The sequence below is a fragment of the Falco peregrinus genome, chromosome 3, assembly GCF_023634155.1.
Source record: "Falco peregrinus isolate bFalPer1 chromosome 3, bFalPer1.pri, whole genome shotgun sequence".
NCBI lineage: Eukaryota > Metazoa > Chordata > Aves > Falconiformes > Falconidae > Falco > Falco peregrinus.
In genome coordinates, this window is record NC_073723.1 from 81539369 (window position 1) to 81562796 (window position 23428).

The 23428-nt window shown below is 43.3% G+C and overlaps 1 protein-coding gene across 4 annotated transcripts in view; it reads right to left on the reverse strand.

The window, feature by feature from the left end:
- The window catches only part of VWC2 (von Willebrand factor C domain containing 2), an 82102-nt gene that overhangs the window by 38142 nt on the left and 20532 nt on the right, over window positions 1-23428 (reverse strand). Inside the window, exons 1-3 of one of the 4 annotated variants that reach the window (XM_055800544.1) lie at window positions 20754-21104; window positions 18895-19676; window positions 11955-12084 (exon numbers count right to left, since the gene is read on the reverse strand). In XM_055800544.1, the coding sequence (XP_055656519.1) occupies window positions 11955-12084; window positions 18895-19608 (844 nt within the window). In that variant the 5' untranslated portion in view covers window positions 19609-19676; window positions 20754-21104. Of the gene's footprint in view, window positions 1-11954; window positions 12085-18894; window positions 19677-19894; window positions 20402-20445; window positions 20466-20753; window positions 21105-23428 lie in introns of those variants that run through there. The other 3 variants (XM_055800546.1, XM_027783840.2, XM_013297642.3) reach the window with 3 other exon arrangements.

A 23428-nucleotide genomic window follows, 5' to 3' on the forward strand; every position in this document is an offset into this window, starting at 1 on the left:
TGAATAATTGTCTCTGGTAGTAGTCCTCAAAACCACAGTCCAGAAAACTTCTCCTACCCTCCCCAAAATCTGCTTCAAGGACTCTTCAAGACTTCCAGTCTTCTCCACTTAGCTGATACCACAGGAGTTTTCATGGAAACATCTTCTGGTGCACAGCCACGGCCAGGTGACCACACAGCCAGCAGCACAGCCAGGGGGAGAGCACCAGGGCCCTGAGGGCGCATGCACCACAACAGACCTCAGAGCCAAAGCCTAATCAGTCATACCTAGGCACAAATACAAACCCAGTATTTCAAGGTAATTGATGTGACTCTGCAGTCATTCTGACTGGAAAGAATCAGCTGTCAGAACAAACTTAACTAAGAAGACTGAAGATTAAACACTTGACTGATAGGAAATTAAGAAGTCCTCTCATACTGACAAATACATCACCTGCGTGTAATGAAAACCATAGAATGGATAAAAGTTCTCTGCTGAATGAGCTGCCAGCAAGAAATATCAAGGAAGGGGCTATTTTTCAGCACCACGGACATATAAATGGTACACTCGAACGTCTGCCTGCCAGCAAGACAGGCAGCCTCTGGCAACACACCTGGACCTTGCTTCCCCCAATGTTTGGACCTGATGATTCTTCCAGGTTTTAGCAGCTTACCTAATCACAGCAAAACATGACAGCCATGGGAGAAAGAAAGCATACCTTATTTAAACACACTGAAATCAAAACTCAACATGCACATTTAATGTTTAGGCTACAAACTAGGTAATGAGACTTCCTCACGTATTCCAGCTGTATGTGTGAGTGCTTAGGGATGTACATGTATAATCAGATTTAAATATTGATGGGAAAAGAGAGAGAGAGAGATATACTAAATAATGCATGAGGAATTGTCTCTGTTGTCATAATCATTACTTGGCTTGGACCTCAGCATCAGCATGAACTGGTCTTAAAAACAATCATTTGCTCATGTTAGTGGCTGCCAAACCTCCATCTAATCCATTCATTAGCAATATATCAGGTTAGCAAGCTTGCCATAGCAGGAAAATAATTACCTTTCCGTTGTGGGGTCACACATTCTCTATCACATTGACATAACAAATAACTGCATAAACTGTTATAATTTATTTGCTTCTGAGCCTTCCCCCCCCCCGCCCCCCCCCAATTAGCCCTTCAGCAGATTGTATTAAACACACACAAACTATAACTACAAGAGTGCTTTGACCAATCTCAGAAATCTTAGACAGTATGGACAGCTAATTATGCAAGCAATTTATGGGTGACCTACCTTCAGGTCATTTCAATAAAGCTTGATAAAACAGCTGAGAGCAGACCATGCCAAAAGCCAACCTCATTTGGTCTCTTCGCCTTCATCTGCATGTATTAAGTAACGTACTATTGTGTCCCAGCATACACCACAATGATTGTGCAATGGTCATGTGGGAAGAGGACTGCTGCTGTTTTAAAGATCTCTTAATTAGGTCCATCTTCTTGCCTTAAGATGAAGGTACATGTACTTCCAGGATGGGTTTGGCTGGGCTGAAGTCAAGATAGCCTAACCATTTTTTTTGCAAAGTGCTTTAAAAAGAGGCAGCTCAAAAAGGAAATTATAAGATGTGGACAGTAGGAAACAATAACGTTACATTTCTGCTCATGTGAAAATGAATTACTGTAAGTAGTTCTACAAGGCTCTACAGCATGTCACCCCAAGCAGTTTCACCATAGCTAGGTTAAGGTATTCTATTCCTTCCACCAAATATATGCAGTTTCCTAGGATTAAAATAAAGATCATATCAGCACTGCCTTCTGCAGTGTGTTGGTATGTTAATAAGGTCTGTAATGTGTGTCATTATGTACAATGCCTTTTGATTTCCTTGCTTCTCCCTTGACTTGTTACTGTGAGCACAGGGAAGACTTCCATTGGTACTGTTCCTCTGCCCCAGTATCACACTTTATCACGTGATTTTTTATTCATGTGCTATCGCTACTAGAGACCTCATCTACTCTAAAGGGGAATATTCAGCTTTCTTGCTGCTCTTCTTTGTACTTCTGAAAGCCCTTCTTGCTGAGTGCTCAGCAAACATGGAAGATTACACAGATCAGGTGGGAGGAACCAGTCTTTATATAATAGCATACTTCCAATAAATGCAAGCCTTTTTTAATGAAGCCTGACTGATGTTTACATACAACATTTCACATTGATATTTAACTAAAACCACTTGGCAGATACCTTAACAAATTATCATCAAAATATCCAAGCAATTTCTTTCACTACCTGACATATGGGTTTGCTGAATTTCATTTACCATTGCACTATCTTGTTATTTGGCTTCGTAAGATATCATTAACAGTCACTACAACTTTCTCTTCAGTCTTCAGTAGGACTCACTAACTGCCTATCTCCCTCAAAACTGCCCAGCTTAACTAGTGATTTCCCTTTGAATTCAAAATGTTTGAGAGGGTTTGAGATCATACTATCAGAAAGGAATTGGAACTATTCTGGAGTGTAAGTAGTAATACCTTTACTATTTCTGGGAAAAGCAATTAACACCACACTCCAGTGAAACTACCTTTGAGAAAGGAGATAACATTGCAAGCAAGTATTTCAAACACAAGAGGCCCAAAAGCAATTGCTTGGATATAGATCTTCTTTACTCAGTGCTATTCACCAAATAGGGTTTTGAGTTCTGATACAATGCATTATTTGTTTTTTTCCTCTTGTCACTGCTCCATCTGATCAATTGTATTGGGAAAAAAAAAAAAAAAAAAGAATTAAATCACACGTTGGGTGAGCATGCAGTGAAGACAAAGTTATCTTCTCCACAGATGATAAAATGTGAGACTCACTGCTTGCACGTACTTAATGAAAAGTGGTCGGTAACCAACATGCAACAGCAATGTGTTGCAAGGTGAGAAGAAATTAGGCAGGAGAAAAAAACACTCATCATCTACACGACTATAAGGTAAGTGGGATTTACGTGTGGAACTTTTTAATAGGCCCCCCATTCAAGGGCTACCAGTACAGAAACAAAAGCAAGCAGAGCTGAAGACTCAGCAAAAGAATAGGGCGCTTAGAAGAAAGTGATGTTTTCCAGTAGGAAGTCATTCCTCTAATGAAAATTTAACTAGGATACCAGTATAGGCAGCAAAAACCCCAACAAACCAACATTACAGGGTTTTCCTAAATGAAAATAGCAATCAAAGTTTTTAGTTGCCTATCAGTTTTTCGAATGTTAATCATTCTCGTAACTGGTAATTGTGCTGGTGAAGGTAAAGAATTACTTAAAACCTGCTTTATTTTTGTTTGTTTGTTTTTAAATCACTGTTGTGCAGCTGAATACGCTCAAGGAAGCAAAACTGCATGGATGATTACCCCTATGGAAGCAATCCAAAGACTCATGACGTAAAAGCTGCTTTCAACTTAAAGATCAAGGTTTTAAATTAGGAAAGTACTTGAGTCTCCAACTGAAGATGTTTGACCTGCTGGGTAAAGGTAATCCATCAGGGACTTAATTCAGGACTCTTTTAGCACACAGCGCAGGGGAGTTCCCCAGTGCTGTAGTATGAAACAGTAAAATGCTACTTAGAGCAACTTAGAGAAAAACAAGCACCTGCAATTTTACCGATATTAATAAAAATATCAGAGGCTTTCAGCCTTTCCCCTAAGAACCTGCTGCTCCTCTTCCTTCAGAACCCTTTTCCAAACACAGGCACAGGTGTACAAGTCAGCCCCTGGTCAAACTGATGTCAGAAAAGGAAACAGGTTTTCCTGTTCTTCATCAGATTGGTATTTCATTTACAAATATTCAAACAGGACTGGAAGGAAACCTCTGAGATTGCTGCCATGCTCACGGTGAGATATAAGACATATCCCAGAGAACAAGGAGTTATGAGAATTTAAGGCAGACCTCGCATTAACAATCCTGCACTGCACAGAAAGGCAAACCACAAACCATAGAAGAGCAAAGTGTTAAGTAGCTAAGTTTAACTAAATCAGCCAATGCCCTGCTTCCATCAGTCAGTAAGTCACCTGGGTCAATCCACATCTTCCTTAACGCTGAAACCTTAACTTCCTGCAAAAAATAAGCAGAGAAAATTACACTGCACTTAGCAGTAAAAGGACATTTTGAATATATCCTTTATCAAGAGAGGGATACTCGTATATCTGAGGGGTATAATAACATACTACAACACTTTAATAAAAGCTTTCACCTCCTCTCAAAGCCAAGTAAAATTCTTAGATGCCCCATTTAACATAACGAAACAGCAATGAAAACAAAATCAAAATAATATAAAGCAAAACCACACAAGGTATGTATCTTTCTTCATTGCTCCTTTTAATCACACTGCAAAACACTGATCAGCCATGTAGCCCTATTACTGTATCACTGCAGCACCCAGCCAGTAAACAGTTTCTACTTACCAACAAGATTATCTGCAAAGAATACAACTGACAGCTACATGGACGGTGACAGTAGCTGAACTAATATCGGGTAATGCATGAATCTATGGTAACTCAAGCTGGAGCAAGACAGGATTTCAGAATCTAAGGGCTCGTAATTTATCAAATAAATTCTACTGATAGGGAATATTATTCCAATGATACAGCATCCAGTGAGAGGCACACAAGTATTTCAGACCTTGGGAACCTTCCCCTCCCCCCTCAAATCTTTGCTACAATTTCAATTAGTGACACATACAAAATTAAAACTAGATATCCACTATCAGAATGGGGGAGCAAAATTAACACTGGTAATACTCTCCCTAATGAACAGCATAAAGAACAAGACTGGATGTAGGAAAAACTTCAACTCAATGTTAGTTTTCTAAACTTTCTTCAAACAGCAAAGAAGAAACACTGGGGGAAGCATGTGGAAAAGGAACAGGGCACAATGTGAGCTCTAGGATTATTTTTTTTTAATATCTTACCTACCCTCTGTGTATGTGTGTAAATAAATCTGTAATACAAACTCTGTAAAATCTTGTAGGAAGAACTTAAAAACCAAAACAAACAAGCAAAAAACCAAAGCAACTGATTTCATTTTGAGAAGCACGGATTAGCTGTTTTAGTAGAAAACAAGCAAATCCCAAAATGCATCTCTATGTAAAAGGGAAGCTGTCAGGGAAGACAAATCAAGCAATAGCAAAGTTTACTCCAGTACTCCAGTGGATATTAGCTCAAAGGTCGTTTCCTGTCTGAGCCAGAACCAGTATCCAGGACTACACAGGATGACAGATAGGTGAAACTGCCATGCAAAGCAGCACAAGGTACATTCAAACAACCTCTCTCTTATTTTGGTGGGGCTTTTGTGTTTGTTTGGGGTTTTTTTTACATACATTAAAGTCGCCAGAAGACTTACTTTCCCCCCATCCAAGAATTTCAGTTTTCTATCACCACAGACAGCATTTTCATCTTTCTGTTTCTGGAGCTGAAGCAACACATCTTTTAAGAACCAGGAAGCCATGACACACTGAAGTTCTGACTCCACCATGAGGAGCTGGCAGCTTGTTTCCCACACTCACCTAGGAGTGTCACCACTAAACAACTGTTTGGGGCACGTTATCATCCATTTTTGCTTGAACCCACAGAAAAGTGACACCCTCTGCAAGCAGTTGCCTTGAAAGTAACTGATACAACAGAATTTAGCTGTGATATACCAGTTAAGTCTGTAGATTCAGTTGCGAGAAGAAAAACTGACTGCCAAAGAAATGCTTCTCAGGCTTACTGTAGTAGCAGCCTGTAATGAGAAAATGTTGTTTTGAGAAAGCTTATTGTAATGAGAATGTAATGTTGTAATGAGAAAGTGAGTTTTGGAAAGCTTATAGGACACACAGCTTTTTTTTTTATTTTAATGGGATTTTCTACATCCTCCTACTTAAGTATAAAGTACCACTTTAAATACCAAACACTAACTTCTGATTGTCCTCATGTGTCTGAGCAAAATGACAGGATGCTACACACTCAGGGACATTTAAACTGCTGCCTTTTGACAGCACAACTCCCAGCTGAAAGCATTTTGTCTTCTTGGTGAAAAAAATTAAAATATATATACACAATATGTATATGCAATAAATACATATACACCATATAAATAGATCTGTCCTGGTAACTGATTTAGGCACAGTATAACTGGATACTTTTGCCCTGTCTTCAGACAGATCCTTTGCATCTTCTGAAAGCCTTCTATCTATCATTTGGGAAAAAAAATCATATACCCTGGAAGACAACATAACTGGTAAACTAAATATATACCCTTAGAGGAAAAAACACTTACCACTACTTAGCCAGCTCAACATAAAAATACCAAGTCAACATTGGATCTCATATCGGTGTGCATGCATGCACACATATACAAGTTGGAAACAAGGCCTGCATGGTTTGGGCACAAGTTTTTACTCAGCCCAGTTTGCAGCGTTAATGCAGGCACATTTAAACAGGTTCTGACCTAAGTGGAAAAATCAGCACAAGAAGATAACTCTGTGCTTTCTGCACAGGAAGCACACATAGCTTGTGTGGCCACCAACTTCCCCAGAGTAGAGATAGAAAATGAGAGAGGTGAGCAGAGAGATGAAATGGGGTTAAAAGAATTCCTTGAATTACGATGACACAGACTGAACTTCCTCTCAACTTCATCAACAGCAGAAACCAACAACAAAAACTACTGTGACTAGTTTACCGACTTCACCAATCAGATTTGGAAGACACTTTAAATGCCTGCTGCAGCCAAAAAGAAGCAAGTTTGGTATTTCTTTGTTTTCAACAAGTAGCTGCCAAAATACCTGCTACAGTTTTTCAACCCACTTGCACATTCACTAGGCAATTTTAATCACATACAGCTGTTCATCGCAACTTTAATGGTGTTTTCCCCCCTGAAACATTAATTCCCCCTGAAACATTAATATTTCCTGGTTAACAGTCTCATATTATAAATCATGTTGTGAAATACAGCCTATTAAAGGGGGAAGTTTATGCAGAAGTTTTTGCTAAGCAACTGATACCCACAGAAACAGAACAAAATACCACTCTGCACACACAGGCATTCAAATGCCTGAACTAAACACATCAGAAGGGAACAGATCACATTGGCGCACACAGTATTGGTAGAACTGGGATTAGTTTGAACTGATTTCTTGTCCGTTAGGTTATTATTTTTTTAAAATTCATTTATTTTAAGAAGTGAAATACTGTTTAAATCTTATAAACTAGACTTTAATATCACTTTATGATTGCTCTTCTTTTACATCTAGAAGAGATCACCATGACCACCTGATTTGATCCCCTCCTTAATGTTGACTGAAGAACCACTCTCACGCTTTAAAACTTCTGGGTCTTCTTTGCTATATATAAATTAGCTGCCAAACATGACTGAAAAGATATTTAAAATGAAAACAGGAAGAGGAATAGAGGACAATCAAAGGCACTGTTTGCAATAGTCCTGCCTTGACCTCTATCTGGACAGCATTATCATACTTTCTTCATTGCCAAGATCAAGGCATATAAGGTTGAGGGCATATATTTTATTTAAACATACTGCAGAAGTACATTAAATTTTACAGGTCAGATTCTCCATGGTGCTTGAGCAAAGCTGGGCTGCAGGAAAGAGCAAACAGCCAGCTCACGTGACAGCTACCAAGGTGCAGCTTCCCCTTTTATCTACCCAGAACAAACATCCTCAGCCTTGTTATGGCCAGACAGGTCCTTCAGTCCAACACACACTCTCTCTGCCTGGATTTTACAGGGATGACAGCTCATAGGGCCTATGGTACTGCCTTAACCAGCACCATTTGGTAATAGGTACGAGTTCCGCAGTGAGACAAAGTCCCGTTGTACAAACAGTTGCAAAAGGGGGTGGCAGCACTGCCAGTCTTTATCAGGTTTTTGCCACCCCCCACCCCCCCCCCCCACCCCCCGCCGCCCCGAGAGCTCCTTCACACAGACAGAAGTTCCCCCTTGCCTTTCAGAAGCACTCTTGGCCACCTCACGCCTAAACATTGTAATCGTACATGAAAGTTTCATACGTAAGCAAGTTTCAGTGAATCAACCTCACAGTACTGGCATACAACCAACCATTCCAACCACATGATGCATTATTTCAACCATAACTATGAACCCAGATATGAAATGAGGTCCTGACTCATCCCAACTAAGGCACCTGAGATGACTGCATCCAGAGTCAAATTTCCCCATTGCACGGCCAGTGAGAACAGATGAGACATCTTCTGTGGATGTTATGGGCCCTGAGAACACGTGTGACCCCCTGGCATCAGCATTTGTGTTTTGAATGCGCAGCTACGAGTCTTCACTGGCACACTCAGCTCTCCCTGCTGCAGAGAAACACCATGGATGCACAGATAGATGAATGCTAGGAAGGGATCAGTTTCATCTTATCTGGGGCAATCTTTCAGCCATATAACGAAATAAAAGTCTCCTGGGCACCTTAGAACAACATGTTTTTTGGCCAGGCAACCATGCCTCCCTCTCCAGGCTCCATGTGGTCTGCAGGTTTAATCTCATCCTCCTAGCAAAGACACGGGCAGGAGCAGGGCCACCCTTAACTCCATTGACTGCTCCATGGCTGCACGCTTCAGGCAAAGCAGCATTCAGTTGGGTATGCCTATTAGGGCTCTAATACTGGAAACAGAAGTGGAACAGACAACCAAGGTAATTTAATCTAGCAAGGTAATTCACTTTCAGTATTAACCCACATCCCCTCCCACTGCCTCAAATGAATCAATTGACAAGTGCCCAGCCTTCTCCTTACGGAAAGGGAATTGTATGCTTATTATCTTTATGCTTCACTCCATACACACTGTAGAAATGACTGTACTAGATTCTGAGCTTACTGATCTCATTGTGAGCAGGGATGGCTTCCACAGAAGTAACTATGTTGCTACTACTGTAAAGCAGGACGGAGATCTGAATTGGCCACCTGTTACTTAATGTACTCTCTGCAGTCAGAGTCTACTTTCCAGATGTTTTTTCTTGTTGCGGCTGCTGTTGGTTACCAAAAGCATGAAGCTTGGCAAGCACAAGAAGAAAGCCTCATCCTCCATTCCCCTCTGTCCCATCCTGCTTTTGCAGGGCATGTATACGAGATAAACACTAAACAGTTCCCTTAGCTGTAGTGACTTGAGACATAAAAAGCAGAAAAATTCCCCTCATCGCAAGATTTTCTCAGTAAGGTGTCACCTTTTATCCCTTGTATAGACTAACCTTTTAGAGCAGATACTTCTTTAAAGTACTCCCTATCCCTGCCCACAAGGAAAATAACATCTTCAGCTATGGAAGTATCTAGGCTCCTTCTTGAAAGTCAGGAAATTACACAGAAGGTTATTAAAACCTAGACATAAGACTGTTCCTCGGTCTGCAAGTTTTCCATTCACAATTTCTTACATTCAGAGAAAGTTTGCACCTACACACATGTGCGGTTGTGCAAGCCTGATATGCCATTATATATCCATCCATCATCCAACTGGTCGCCAGTACTTTTGTGGAATTATGTTGAGGAAGTCAACTACAACCCCTCCTTCCTACAAGGGCTAACATACAGTGTCTCACACCTGCCAAGAGACGGAATTCATTCACTTCTAATAACGGTGGGCTTTCACTAGATTGCCTCCATAATTCTTAATCAGGCATTTGTACGTGGTCTTACCAGTGACAGATGTAGTTGCTTAGCTCTCACTCAGCTGTTTCACTGCCAGAAATCTGCAGGCCAGGCAAGCTGGGAAAGTGTTATATGTTATGAAGTGCCAGGAGAGGGAGGAAATCATCACCCAAGCTCTTCTGGGTCACTATCACGATGTCATTGATGTCCACCGCTGCAACAATCAACCCTGAAGCACAACATGATGATTGTTTCCCCAACTCACATTCACAGCGTGTTTGTTCCGTAGGCTTGAAAATGAGGGGATGTGGCAGGCTAGGTTTTCCTGCTCAGTAGGTTTTTGCTCCAACCTAATTAAAAACATTCAGCAGTTCACTGAAGTTCCTTGCAAACTGCACGTGTCCCATGCTTTAAAACAAGCTCTGAAAGCAAAGAGCTTGGTTTTTGTTTTGTTTTTTATCTTCCAAATGTCCTCCCCAGATGGACAGGACTCCTCAGAAATTTCTTTGTGATACTATACTGACGCTGCTGAAGCAGAAAATGCTGAGCTTCTTCTAAATGATCTTTGTTTTACTGTTACTGTTACTCTGGCTTTTTTCCTCACCTAGAAGCTAACAAGGAAAGCCATTCTTGTTCTCTGATGTGCAGAGAAGTGACAGCACAGCTCACGGGAAACAGGCAGCTCTGGTCACCTTGGTCTGAAACTGGGTCAGGGATGCCAGTCTGTGGTTATACCCAAGGAATATGCAAGTAATACTGGGATTTGGACACTGAGGACATGACCACCCTTTTCTTGCAGGCAGAACTTGGGTACTTCAGCTTTAGTGCTCTGAGAGAAGGCACCCTCCTCACAACTAAGGCATATTTATGCACAAGTTTTTAAAAAAAGGTCACATTTCTAGGAAACATGTCAGAGGATCTATGCAAGCAGCCAAGCCAGGCCCTGCACTGCCATACCACCTTAACCCAAATGCAAGCCACTGCTGGGAGATGGCCACCACCGTGCATTATGTTGATGCTTGTGGGAGAACGTGCACCAATGGAAGTCAATTCAGCTCCAAGCAGTGTTAACACTGCTGGAGAAATTCAGCGGTAAAGGACTACATCAGCGTCACACATTATGCTTGTAAGTTCGTCCTCCCTACTGAAAACAGACCATTTGCCTGCCAAAAGTCGCTCCGACCTGGGGACCACAGCAGAGGACCGTGTCCACACAAAAAGCTTGAGAGCGCATCAGGAAAGCTCCTGCCATCAAAAAAGTGTTAAAGTATCCTCCAGACCAGCTAGCTCCCAGATTCAGCCTTTCTCAGGAACTGTACCTCAATGTTTCAAAAAAACACCTGTCATCATCTCCAAAAGTAGAGTGCCCTTAAGCTGTACAGCCAGGAACACATTCCTTCAGGGTTGTAACAAGCAATTAATGGATGTGAAGCAATTACTTTTATACCCATACAAATGAAACTCCTCCAATGCAATTAACTATCCCTTATCATCTACTGTTGAATTTGCAGAAAGCATATGCTGTACACCCTCTCCTCCCCTAGCTTTTCCACAATTTTAATCAGTTTGTTTTAGCTAATGTAATGGAACCTACCTATTCTAGAGAAATAATATATGGCTGCAAATTATCTGAGTATTTTTAAAGTCTTTTTTCATTTTGAATATAATTTCATTTGAGATTTTGCAGCTTTCATTTCTATTAATAAATTATTATTTCTTCTTTATAAGTGATGAGCTAGTGTGTCATGTAATTTTTTTCCCCTAAATAGACCAAGACTTTGATCTAATGGAAGTCCTTGCTGGGAGTAGAGAGACTTTCTGTCTAATTTAGTTACGAAAAATATTCAATTAAACTTGGGAGTTTAATTCATTTAGTTATGAAAATTAAATGAGCTCAATAAGGTACATTCGATTTGCCTTGGGGCGGGGGGGGGGGGGGGGGGGGGGGGGGGGGAAGGAAGAGAAGAATCTCTGAAAAGGGAACAAATAAAAAGGTAGAACAAAAGTAACTTTTCCTGCTCACGTTGAAAGGTGGGTAACATTTCCTGTGCCTATATAAAATATATCTACAATAAGTCCATGCAAAATTATATCCAGAAGCCACATGAATATCTGGTAGTAACACCCTAATTGTCTCCTGAGTATACAAAAATCCCCGTAGGTCATAATAAAGTTCATCCTAGTCAAGGGAAGATCTGACTCCTCACACCAGGAAGACACCATCCACACACAACATTTTTCCATCTCCACTTGGGGAAAAAGGAAAATATTGGAATTATTTTCAAAAACCAGAACAGCAACATGGACCTCTCAGACAGAAGCCCCCTTCTAGTTTTGCAGCCGTCACTTACCATTTTTGCAGATAGGACAGCACTGATCAGGCTCATACACTGGATCCACGCACTCAGTCTGGGGACAAGCTGAGACAGTGCACAGCACTTCGCCATTGGCTTCACAGCGACACTTCTCACATGGAGAAACCTGAAACACAAATCCAGCCACCTTTTAACCTTCTCACTTAACGCCCTCCTAAAGCCCGCAATACCTACCTACCTTCCCATCTGCACTGTCCTTTCGTTCACCTCTTTTTCTTCTCACTTCAGAACAAATGCTTTTTGTGGTCTGAATAATGCAGACAGTGAGGCTGGGTGCCTGCAAAATTACCAAACCACAGCAGAACAAAACCTCACAGGTTCTGCTCTGACCTCAGCAGCTAATGTGAAAAGGGATCTTGGGCACAAGAACACTTTAGGCTTTAACACAAATAAAGCCAAAATCTCCCTACCACATTTCTAATGAACTTCCAGCAAATTATGTTCCTAATTTAGATGAAATCCAGTTTAATTAGAGGTTAAAAAAGTAATTTAGCAAAAAATACTGTATTTACAGAAGAAAAAAATTATGAAATGAAATATGAAACTTCTTTTAATGGAAAGCCTTGTTGCAATTTTTCCAGGTTTGAAAGCTTTTTGGTAGCAGGAAGTTGCATTTTATCGAAAATTATCATTTTCAAAGAGAAGTCAGGAAAAAAACTATCCTTTGAATTCAGGTATTTCCCATAGGTTAACTCTATTTGGACCACTCCTGTAATACTCGTAACCTTCTGAAAAGAAGCTGCAATTCAAAGAAAGGGATGAAGCAAAATACATGTCATCCTTTTTACCTAGTGAAATATTACTGGTTTTGAAGAACTCCACAGAATAGGAGCACCACAAGATGACTACTTGAATGACCTACTTCAATGAAATCAATTCCAAACAAAACAGCATCAAGGCCCTATTTAAGAAAAAATGGACTTCCAAATGTCTGCATTTGCCACACGTACAACTCCAGCTGCTCTCTTCAGTGTTTCAGGTGCTGCTTGTTGCATCGCTGATGTCCTCGTACCACACAAGGAGCTGGAGGTGGAGGGAAGCAAGGGTACTGAAGAGCAATAAATGATGTACTGTAAATCTCATTGCTATACACAAAAACCCACACTGGCATCCATGCTCACACTGCGGGATGAAAATGCAGCTGAATGTTATTATTAGTGATACTCTAAATCTATAATCTCTGCAGATTCTTGGTTTACTTAAGGATGAGGGGGTTTTTTTGTTGTTGTTTTTTTTTTTTTTTTTTTTTTTTTTACGAACCCCTTTTCATTCCAGACTCCAGTTGATGCAAACAACCACCCATTGCATTTCTCCAATAAAAGCAGAGTAACCTCGAATCTAAAAAAAAAAATTATATTAATTCTCTGTGAAGAATCATCCAGATGTCTAACTTGCAGATGATCTCTTTCTTCTCCCTATTTCTATAGGCAGCCCATATTTTCATCAAATCCATTCTCTGCTTGCTTGCCTCTTTCACATCCTTCTCACTTCCAAAGTTCAAACATGCTGATGCTTGCACAGCACCAGCTCCAACTAAATGCTCATCCATGCTTTGCCACTTCTCTTCCCACCTGCCAGGGCTGTTATTTGCTTATGCACTCACATATCTTTCACGCTGTCCCCTCTGCTTAGAAAGCCTAAATAGGGTCTCTTGCTGTGTTGCTTTCTGCTTTTACTACTATTATTTATTTCAGGCTTCCTTTGCTAGCTACTCATTTCCAGTTTTCTCTTTGCTTTAACTCTACCAAGGATAACACCGCACTATACATTTATAAAATGCCACAAGGAGGCTGACAGCCCAGTACTGCAGATTTTTATTGTAGGCTTTGGGCCAAGAATTTTGTCCAGTAATTGTTTATAAGCTGCCACGTTCGCTTGCAGAGCTGGAGTGTCAGTGGATGAGGAGGCTTCTGATCCAATGATCAAGAGTCGACAGACTCAGGTATCCCAGGTAATGACTTGAACCACACATGAAACTTTTGAGCGCCAGCAAACCTGAGCTCCTACCTATCTGCTAGTCAACAGTAAGAATCCTTCCCTCTGGAGTTACAGCCACAAACAATACATACTAAATTATGAAAACATGCTTTTTAAGGAGGACTGGGGGTTTTTTTTCTTTTTATTATGAAGGAACTCTACTTGATCAAAGCTACCAGAACTCAATTCCAAGGATCAGGCTCAACAAGGCTAGCTTTCAATCAGTTTTTAACATTTTTTGCCATGACTTGAAAAAAATGCAAATTTGCCAGTCATCACTGTTCAATGAGACCAGTAACTACAACAACAGATACTCCTTCTCCCAGGACAACACTTAGCAGCTGTGCCATTCAATATTAGAAGTGATATAAAAAACAGAGTATCTGATGATAATCAGGAAACAAGACAGCACACAGATGTTATTCCTAAAATCTCTCATCTGTAAAATTTAAACATATTCTAATTACATAGGTTGTTACTAGAATTCTAAATTTGACAGAAGCCTAAAATTCTTACAACAACAAGAAGCCATTTAATGAAGCACTGAAAATACTATCAAATGAGAAACAAAATTGCTCTAATCTTTATCTAATAATGATGATTCAGAATAATGCATTTCCATCCTATACAGCACATAGACTTGAGGATTACATCTTTCATGAACAGAACACACTGTTAATGTGATTTTGCATTCACAAATAACCTTCCTGTGTAATAAATCATGGGATTTCAGGGGAACACATTTAGTACACATTTAATAAGTACTGTCATCTATACAAGCCACCAGTATAAGTAGTGGTAGCAAGGTTAAGGAAGGTCTCCATGTGCTTATTTCTACAAAGATCTTTTCAGGCATGTAAGTGAACCACAGTGGCTGCCAAAACGGTATTACTGTCAACCTTTATCTGCTCATCTTTGGACTAAACGGTAGTATTGCTTTTTATATATGATCAGGATGCAGCAGGAACTGTAGAAAAGGCCCACTTCTTTCTGCATCTTAATGGCAACTTAATACTCAGACACATAATCATCACTAGAGGGAGAGAGAGAGACAATAAGACTGTGCGTATATGCAACAATTAAATAAATCAGAATGAAAAGACACATTTGGTCCTTCATTTCCTCTCTTCTACTCTTACAACGTAAGCGCGTTCCCTGCAGCGCAGTTCCTAGTGGCAGCCCATGCAACAAGCATCCCACTTGTTCATCTCTGAAACGACCTGCCCAGCAGCACTAACGCTTAGCACATCTGACATAACCAGGCTGGACTGGAAATAATACCACCTATCAACCTCTCTCTGAAGACTAATGATACCACATCCCTGTGGTCTACAGATGAAGCTATTAACTCTATAGCAGCAGTGGTTCTGCCTATGCAAAACCCACGGGAAGATAACAAGAGGCACAGAAGTCTTACAAGTTCACCAGGCAGCCATAAAACCTGTAGAAAACAGAGTGCAGGTGGCAAAAAAAACCCCACAAAAACTTCTTCAGAATTGTTTAAAGGGAAGTTTATGAGCAGATGTATAAATGGACTTGCAGATGTTGTAAAAAAGCAAACACAGCATTGTGTAAACAGGTAGATTTCCCACTAGTGGGACATGAAAAGAACTGCAGCTCATTAAGAGCAGTAGGTTTATGCAGCAACTTAAGTGTAAATTGGCATAATTAAAAAGTGACAAATCATTTGCAATCACTAAAGTTCTGGTACAAAGTAATTTGAGCTCTTCTCCCTTTCCAACATGGCAAATTTTACTTAAAAGCACAAAAGAAACCAAAACCAAACGAACAAAAAAAATCTGAATGTAAAATAAATTAATTATATATATATATATATAAAATCTGCACTTGGTTCCTTGAGCCTTGAAAACATCCAGGTTTTAAAAAAAAAATCAATCATCATCCCAAACTTATCTGCTATTGTGCTGGATTTTTTATTAATATTTCCTTGCCACTTACACAACTCGGGAGAACATGAATGGGGTTAGGCTGACAAGAATAAACCTATCAGCCTTGGCTTTACTTCAAAAATACCACAAATGTTTCAAACATTTTTCAAAGTTTGTTGACTTCCATATTTCCAAGCAACTTATTCACAAATAAGTACAATTTTCAGCAGGAGAGAAATTCTAAAAAAAACACATGAAGCAACAACTTCCAAAAACATAGGTTCTTTCCAAACATGACACTTCTGAAGGTAACTTATGGTCCTTGTCAGGCTCTGACATAAAGTCAGCCTGTATTTTCAAATCGTACTGTAAGACTGAAAAACATCTAGTGGAACACGTTCTCAGCAACCTCCAGCTCCAGTGCAGAATTTCATCCTTGCTGCATTTCACCAACTAAGGCTTTTGCTCCCAGTTCTACTTGTATGGATGCTGTGATCCCTCTGCCATCCTGCCTCACAATACCCACAGAGGAGTAGAGTGGAGCTGATGGAAACAACTTTATGAGACCTCATCCTTCCCCCACACACCTGTGTTGTGTTTTGTGTCGACATCCATGTCCTTTTTGAAAACAGAAAAAGCACCTCCATGCGCATGCATGCACACACACACTCAAAGCCTGCAGAAAGGACTGTGAATCAAAGAACAAACGCATCAAACCTCCCATTCCCTGGTGCACACAGCTTTCGAGTTACCACTGGCTCTGGCCAGGGCAATTTTTTGCCATGCCAAGCCATAGAAAAGTTTTATATAAGCAAAATCCCAAATTTGCATGGATATTTACTCATCTAGACATAAATGTGCAGAAAATCTCACTTAAAAGTTAGTAGGTCACATTTTTCTTCCTTTAGTGATGCAAGGTACTCTTTGCCACAAATAATAGATGCGGACACAGAGAAAAATCAGATTACTATCCATTTATAACTCCTTCCCTGACCTTCACCAAGAGACAGGATATTAGTAAACTCTCTAAAACCATCAACTTTAAACTTGTAAAATGACCTCTGAAACTGTGAGCAATTACCTGCATTTGCAATTGCTTCCACCGAGCAGCAGCAATCTGACCACATCTGTACCTTACCCTGCCAGACATCTCCACTGACTGCAGTGGCATGGGCAAACAGCTGCATTGACAGTTTTGTGCTCACAATATTGGAACCAACATTGAAGCTCATTAAAAACCAAGGTCTTCACACATCAAAATAAACAGGGTGCTGTCCCACCGCCTAAATGCATCAGTAACTTCCCTTGCACATCCTGGGCAGACAACCCTTCTCACCTGTGTTTCCAAAGCTGGCTTACAAAAAGTAGTAAGGGAACCGATGTTTCATTACAGGAAGGTATCAACACAAGGGCTGAAGGCTAAATGGGGTTAAAAAGAAAGCTGAAACCAAAGTCTTTTCAGAACATTTCTGTAAATGTCATTGTTCAGCAGTCCTTTTTTACCAAGGTTGCCAGCCATGTTCAAATGTAACAGGGAGCCTTAAGGTTCTATTCTCTCACTACATGCTTAACACAATAAGGTATTTCAGTCTTGCTTTACAGCCATCAATACAAAACCACTATACAAATAGACAAAGAAATGCAATTTGTTAGAAAAGCACGAATGAAGAGTGGGGAGAAGCATTTAAAACTCTGACCTACAGAGAACGTGTGCAGAAGCATCACTGTTTTGGCCACCCCTCAGAATTAACTTTGCTGGAAAAGGAAGGACCTCACAATCCATCTCTGAAAATGTCACACCAACTAGCAGCTGTTAAAAGTACCTTCTCCCTCTGAAGGCAGAAACAGCTACCCCAAGACCGAATGCAATCCTTGAGGGTGACATGGAAAAAGGGAGTATGCTACAATGCTGTCTGCCATACTTTGAAATCCACTATTGTTCTACACATTATTCCCAATAGAGAGCATGGGAAAACACTGTGATTTATTCCAGAGAGAGTAATTCTGCTCATTTATTTATTTTTCAGTAAGTTCAAAACATGGAAAGACATTATGAATCAAAGTTAAGTTTCCAAGAACATGCAAACACCAGAGAGCAGAGGTGGCAATTTATTTACAGCCTTCACAAATACATTTTCTTTTTCTCCATCCTGAGAGAGGCTCAAGCTTCCAGAACCCTGAACTGGATTTCGTACTCCCCTCAACATATTCAGCTCAAAAATCTCTGGTGTGTTCCAAAGTGGGGTTTGGACTAGCCCTGTATCTAACAGTCCTTTGCAAGCCAATTCTTAAGAGCCTGCTTGCAAATCTCAGCCACAATAAAACACTACAGGGAAAAAGGTAAGGTAAGCAAGCAGAAAATCAGCCCCAACTACAGAACTTTTCAGTTGCACTGTAATAAGTTGCATTTTCAATGACAATGACCTTGCACAGTAATGTTAAAGAGGTCCTAGTCTAAAAGGATTCCCCTAATTATAAAGCTTTGCAAGTCCTTTGTTTAGGTATCACTGTGATCCAGACTTCGAACCACACTCTTAAAAAAGAAGGCCCACAGTAATTCTCAGAAAGCAAACCTTATCCAACCTTGGCAGCACAGTTTAAATCGTTAAAGAGAGCAATGACTGTTAAAAAAAGGTGTATCATCACAGGCTGATTACTAGGAATAAAGTCAGCCCACAAAACCCTGCTTGATCCCTGCAAAGTAGAAGTTTCACACATAACAGTTAAATAAGGAAACAAATGAATTGCTGAAAATTTTCATAAAATCCACATCACCTCCGAGTAGCATCCTTCCAAGTACCATTTTTTACTGTAAATACCAAAGGAATTGATAAAGATCAGCCCCCTCATTTAAAAATGTTACAGTATCACAGAGCAAGAAAGGCCGTATTTAAGGGTAGCATTTTACCGCACTGCAAAAGTAGTATTAACACAGAAATGAAAAGGGGAGGGTGAGACCCAGAACACCCTCCGAGAAAGCACCCGAGGAATATAATGCCACTTTGAACACGAGAAGGACCCACAAAACGACTTTTGGCTTCAGCCCTTACCATGAACTCCTCTAGGGTCTGGTAGGTTTTCCCTCGAAACTCGCAGTAGTTCTTCCTCTCCTTGCACTGCGGGCAGCACTGCGTGGTGTCCACATGGACACACCGAGGGTGGAGCCTGGGGCACTCGGGCTGTATGCACAGCGGGCCCTCCTCGGTGCAGAGGCAGGGGCAGGCGGAGGGGCCCGGCGCAAACTTCTCCCCAATGGAATATACGAAGCCGCTTTCGTCCACGCAGCCTTTCCCACGGTAGTCCGGATAGGCATACTCCTCCGGGGGCTCGGGAGTCACGCTCGCAACGGCTTCTGGGAGAGACAAGTCTTCAGCCACCTGAGGCTCCTCGGGAGCAGCATCCCTTTGCTCTTGCACTTGAATGCTCCCAGATTTACTGCTCGTCCCCTGGCTGTTCCAAGCCTGCTTTTGCTTAGTCCAAGACTCCTTGTTCAAGTAGTTCCTGTTTCCTTTGCTCTTCCAGTCCCTGCTACCCTCCTCCCTCCCGCTCCTGCCGATCTCATTCATTTTCCCTGGGCCTGTCTGGCTGTCCCTTGTAGATGTGTGATCCCTCTTTTCCTGGCTTGCCTTTATCTCCTGTTTGTCTTGAGCCTTGGCCAGTTTTTGCACAGGTATGGTGGAGCTACAGAGGGCAACCATGAGGCAGCAGGTTACAAGAAAAGAACTAGAAAGAGCTCCAATTGCCATTGCAGTAGAGCTGGGCATCACCTACTGCATCCCACAGGGGACACTGCATTCACATCGGAGGGAAGCACTTCACAGATCCACAGTCCCTAGGAAGAGAAGGATAAGGAACACTTCAGCTGCTGCACTTTTTCACACCCTACACCCACGCACCCACCCCCCGGCCTCCACCGATGCAACATCTCAAACAACACGCAACCTGCCTCGGTAGTTTATGCAAAAGGCAAACAACAGCCTGGTGCTGCATCCCTCCTCCTCCTCCCCCGCTCTGCCAAGTCTTATAAATAGCAGGGCTCTGGACACAGACCCGGCGTCTTCGCCTCCGTGAAGAGCACCACGCAGAACTCCAGGGAGTTCGGATTTGCAAAGGCAGGTGCATGCAAAACCCACAACGTTTGGAGGTTATTTTTCCTTTCAAATGACAACACGTGAAGAGGATGGACGCTTGCTGAATTAAATGAAGCTCCCCTACACACAGCAGAGTCCGGAAAAGAAATCACCCAACGGAGTCCCAGTTGCTGACTGCGTGCTCGATGGTTTTCATTAACCTCTTATCCAGTCTTGAAGTATGCTGCTGTTTTGGGGTTTTTCTTAAATACCTGCCAGCCAGCACATTTCTGTCAAAGACAACTAAACCCATGCGCATTAAAGCAAGCAGAGCCAAACTACCCCGCTGCCGAACTACCTAAACAAGCACACACCACCTCCTCCTCCTCCTCCTCCCCGTGCTTAAGGCAGAGCAGCGCCGTTAGGAGTTTCCGCAGCAGAGGCTCATTTAACCCACATCCTCCAGGAGTTCAGCGACACTCCCGGCACCTGTCCGTAAAACACTGCACTCCGAATCGGCACAAACCCAACCAAAACACGTCCACGGCTCCGGCCACGGCAAGCGAAGGCGCTCCAGCCTCCCGGCACGGCCCCACCTCCGCGGTACCGCTCCCCAAAGCCATTTAAAAGCCTCCCTCCCTCCCTGCCCGCCCGCCTCCCCCGGCCCTCACCGGCGGCCCGGCGGGGGCGGCGGCACCGGGGGGCAGCGCGCTCCGCCCGCCCAAACTTTCCAGCGGGCCGGGCAGCGCCGCCCGACCCCCCTGCCGCTGGGGGAGCCGGGGCCAGCCCCTTCCCCGGCCCTGCAACGTCCCCCGCGGCCCGGCCCGGCGCCTCCCTACCTGCGCTGGAGCCCGGCTCAGCCCCGCCGGCGGCTCGGGGCGCCAAGCCTCGCCCCCCGCCCGGCTCCCATGGCGGGGCCGCGGGCGGGCGGCCGGCGTCGGCTTGTTGCTGCCCGCCCGCCGCCGCCGCGGACCCGCAAAGCCCGCAGCGCAGCGCGGCGGCCAGGCGATCCGGCCCCGCCGCCCCGAGGGCGGGCTCCGCCGCGGCCCCCGTTTCTCTCACATGGCGGCCGTGCGCCGCCGGCCCCGGGAGCGGCGGCAGCGGGGCAGGACGGGCGCTCCCTCCCTGCCTCCCTCCCTGCCTCCGTCCGCCCGCCGGGCCGGGCGCAGCGCGGGGACTCGCCACGGGGCGGCAGCGCCTGGTGCGGCCGCGCAGCGCCCCTGCCCGCCCCTCCCCGCCGGCGGTGTGGGGGGCGGGGGGCAGACCCACTCGTGCCGTCGGGCCCCACGGCGGGCACGCTCCGGGCCGGGAGGGGGGCGCCCCGCGCAGCGGGCGGGCGGCTGCGGAGAGGGAAAGCGGGGCACGGGGGGCCGGCCGGGGCGCAGCCCCGCACACCGGCGGCCGAAACTTTTGCAGGTGTCAGGGCGTCAGGTCGGGGCCTGAGCCCCGTGCGCCGCCCGCGGCTCAGGTGCGGCTCGGACGGGCGCGCTCCCGCGGCGAGGCGCGCCCCCGCCGCGCCCCCCTGCCTGCGGGGCCCGGCCGCAGCCCCGCGCTATAGCCGAGCCGCGGGGGGGGTGGGGGGGCGGTTAAACAGGGTCCGGCGGGGCCGTGCAGGCCGTGCCCCCGGGCTGTCCGCACGGCCGCGGTGGCGGCTCTGCCTTAGCCCGCTCCTGCCGGCCTTTTCTGGCAACGAGGTGGTACGTGACCTGCTAGTTGAGATATTGAGTTACGCTTTCGAACGGCCGATGGACGCTTCTGTAATTAAATATAATTGCAGTTTTTCTCCTTTATGCTTTTTGGTACGGAAAAAGGGACAGGATGGTCCATTATAAAGATGATGGCTGCAACACACTTAGCCAGACTGTTGGGACAGAACACCAAAGGAAAGCTAGAGGTGCTTTTGTTCTGGAGCTGAGAAAGGGCTTGGAACGCAAAAGGTTACTTATTTATGTATTTATTTTTAAGCCACATTTGATGACATACCAGAATAATCTTCTTGAGTTTTGCTGTACAGATGTTCCAGAGCAGTCCCAGCTGCACTAATCCTGCTGCTGCAGTAGCTCTTTAGCAGCCTGCTGTGCCCGACTTGTGGCTAGGGCTGGTTTTCCCGAAGTACTTGGCACTATAACTGAAATTTTTTAAGGTAGGTAAACCTTGTAGAATTTATTTATTTTTTTTTTTTCATTAAAATGGTAGCACTGCAGTATCAGTACCCAGGAGAGCACCGAAAATCTGCTGGATACTAATGTTTCGCTGTTAAGTACCATCATGAGCGCCTGTTATTTGTGAAAACCAAGACACTTAAACTCTTCCACAGGAGGATGCAGGTGCTAAACTCTTCTGGCTGCTGGGTTCTCGCTATAAACAACTGAGTCCTGTCTGTTCACAAAATTATTTCTATTGACATCATCTCATATCTCCCAGTGAGATATTCACCAGCTAAATAATGGTTTAATCTGAAACTTTAAAATACAGAACTAAAGTTTTGAAGGGTACGAAGAAGTGTTTCCATAGGTTGCGCTAGTAAAATGAAATTCCACATTGCTACGGGATTGCTAGGCAAAGTCTTACAGAGTTAAGCTAGACCTTTCACATTACCTGACTAATAATCATTAAGAAGTATTTGCCTTCAACTTATCGTCTTATTACCTCTGAATAAAGAGTTTAATCTTTGCCTTTTCTGAAACAGTAATTTTATATAGCATAAGCTGCCATGGGGCGACCAACCATACACTACATCGGTGATTCTTGGAAGAACAACATGAATGCCCATCCTAGGCTTTGCATTCACAAGCCTGTAAGCTTTGCTATCAAGCAGCAGCTAGTTGTGGCTAGAGCAAACCAGAAGGAAACAGGGGGCCTAGGAAGGCACTGCTATGTCTATGCTAAAGAGGAGAGAGAAGCCAGTTTGTTGTTCTGACATTTTCACATGTTCCCAGGTGAAAATGGTACAAAATCTGAGTTCTACAGCATTCAGGTCTTTCTCTGTAGGAGCTCTGCCTCTCCCAGACCTAGTTATGTGGCACACAGATCAGCCAGGGCTGAAGGTTCAAGATACCGCTGTGTAACAAGAAGGGCAAAGCCTCTGAGCACTTGCATAGCAACAGACTACAGCTCCTTCTAACCTTCTCGGCAAAGAAAAAGGTAAATACCCTCGTTTCTTTTTCTAGAAGATTTCTCACTGGACTCCAGCCTCTGTTTATTCAGTTTCATATGTATATTAAGTGTTGGATTGTACCTGACATTAGGACCCTTGCAGAACTGATGCCAGACTGCTTCATTAGTGTCATAGCATCAATTTGCAATATATTATAGTCGAAATGGTCAAACAGAAGATATGTAAGAAATATTTGGTGGGTTTTTTTTCCATGTGAGGTCTCAACTAGAAGAAGAGAGAAATGTGAAAATCTGTTATTTGAAGGATGCTTTTAACAATGTCTTTAATGTGAGATTTATACTTCTGATATAATATAAGAGGCCCTGGAGTCTGAGTCCTTCTGCTTATTCATGGGAT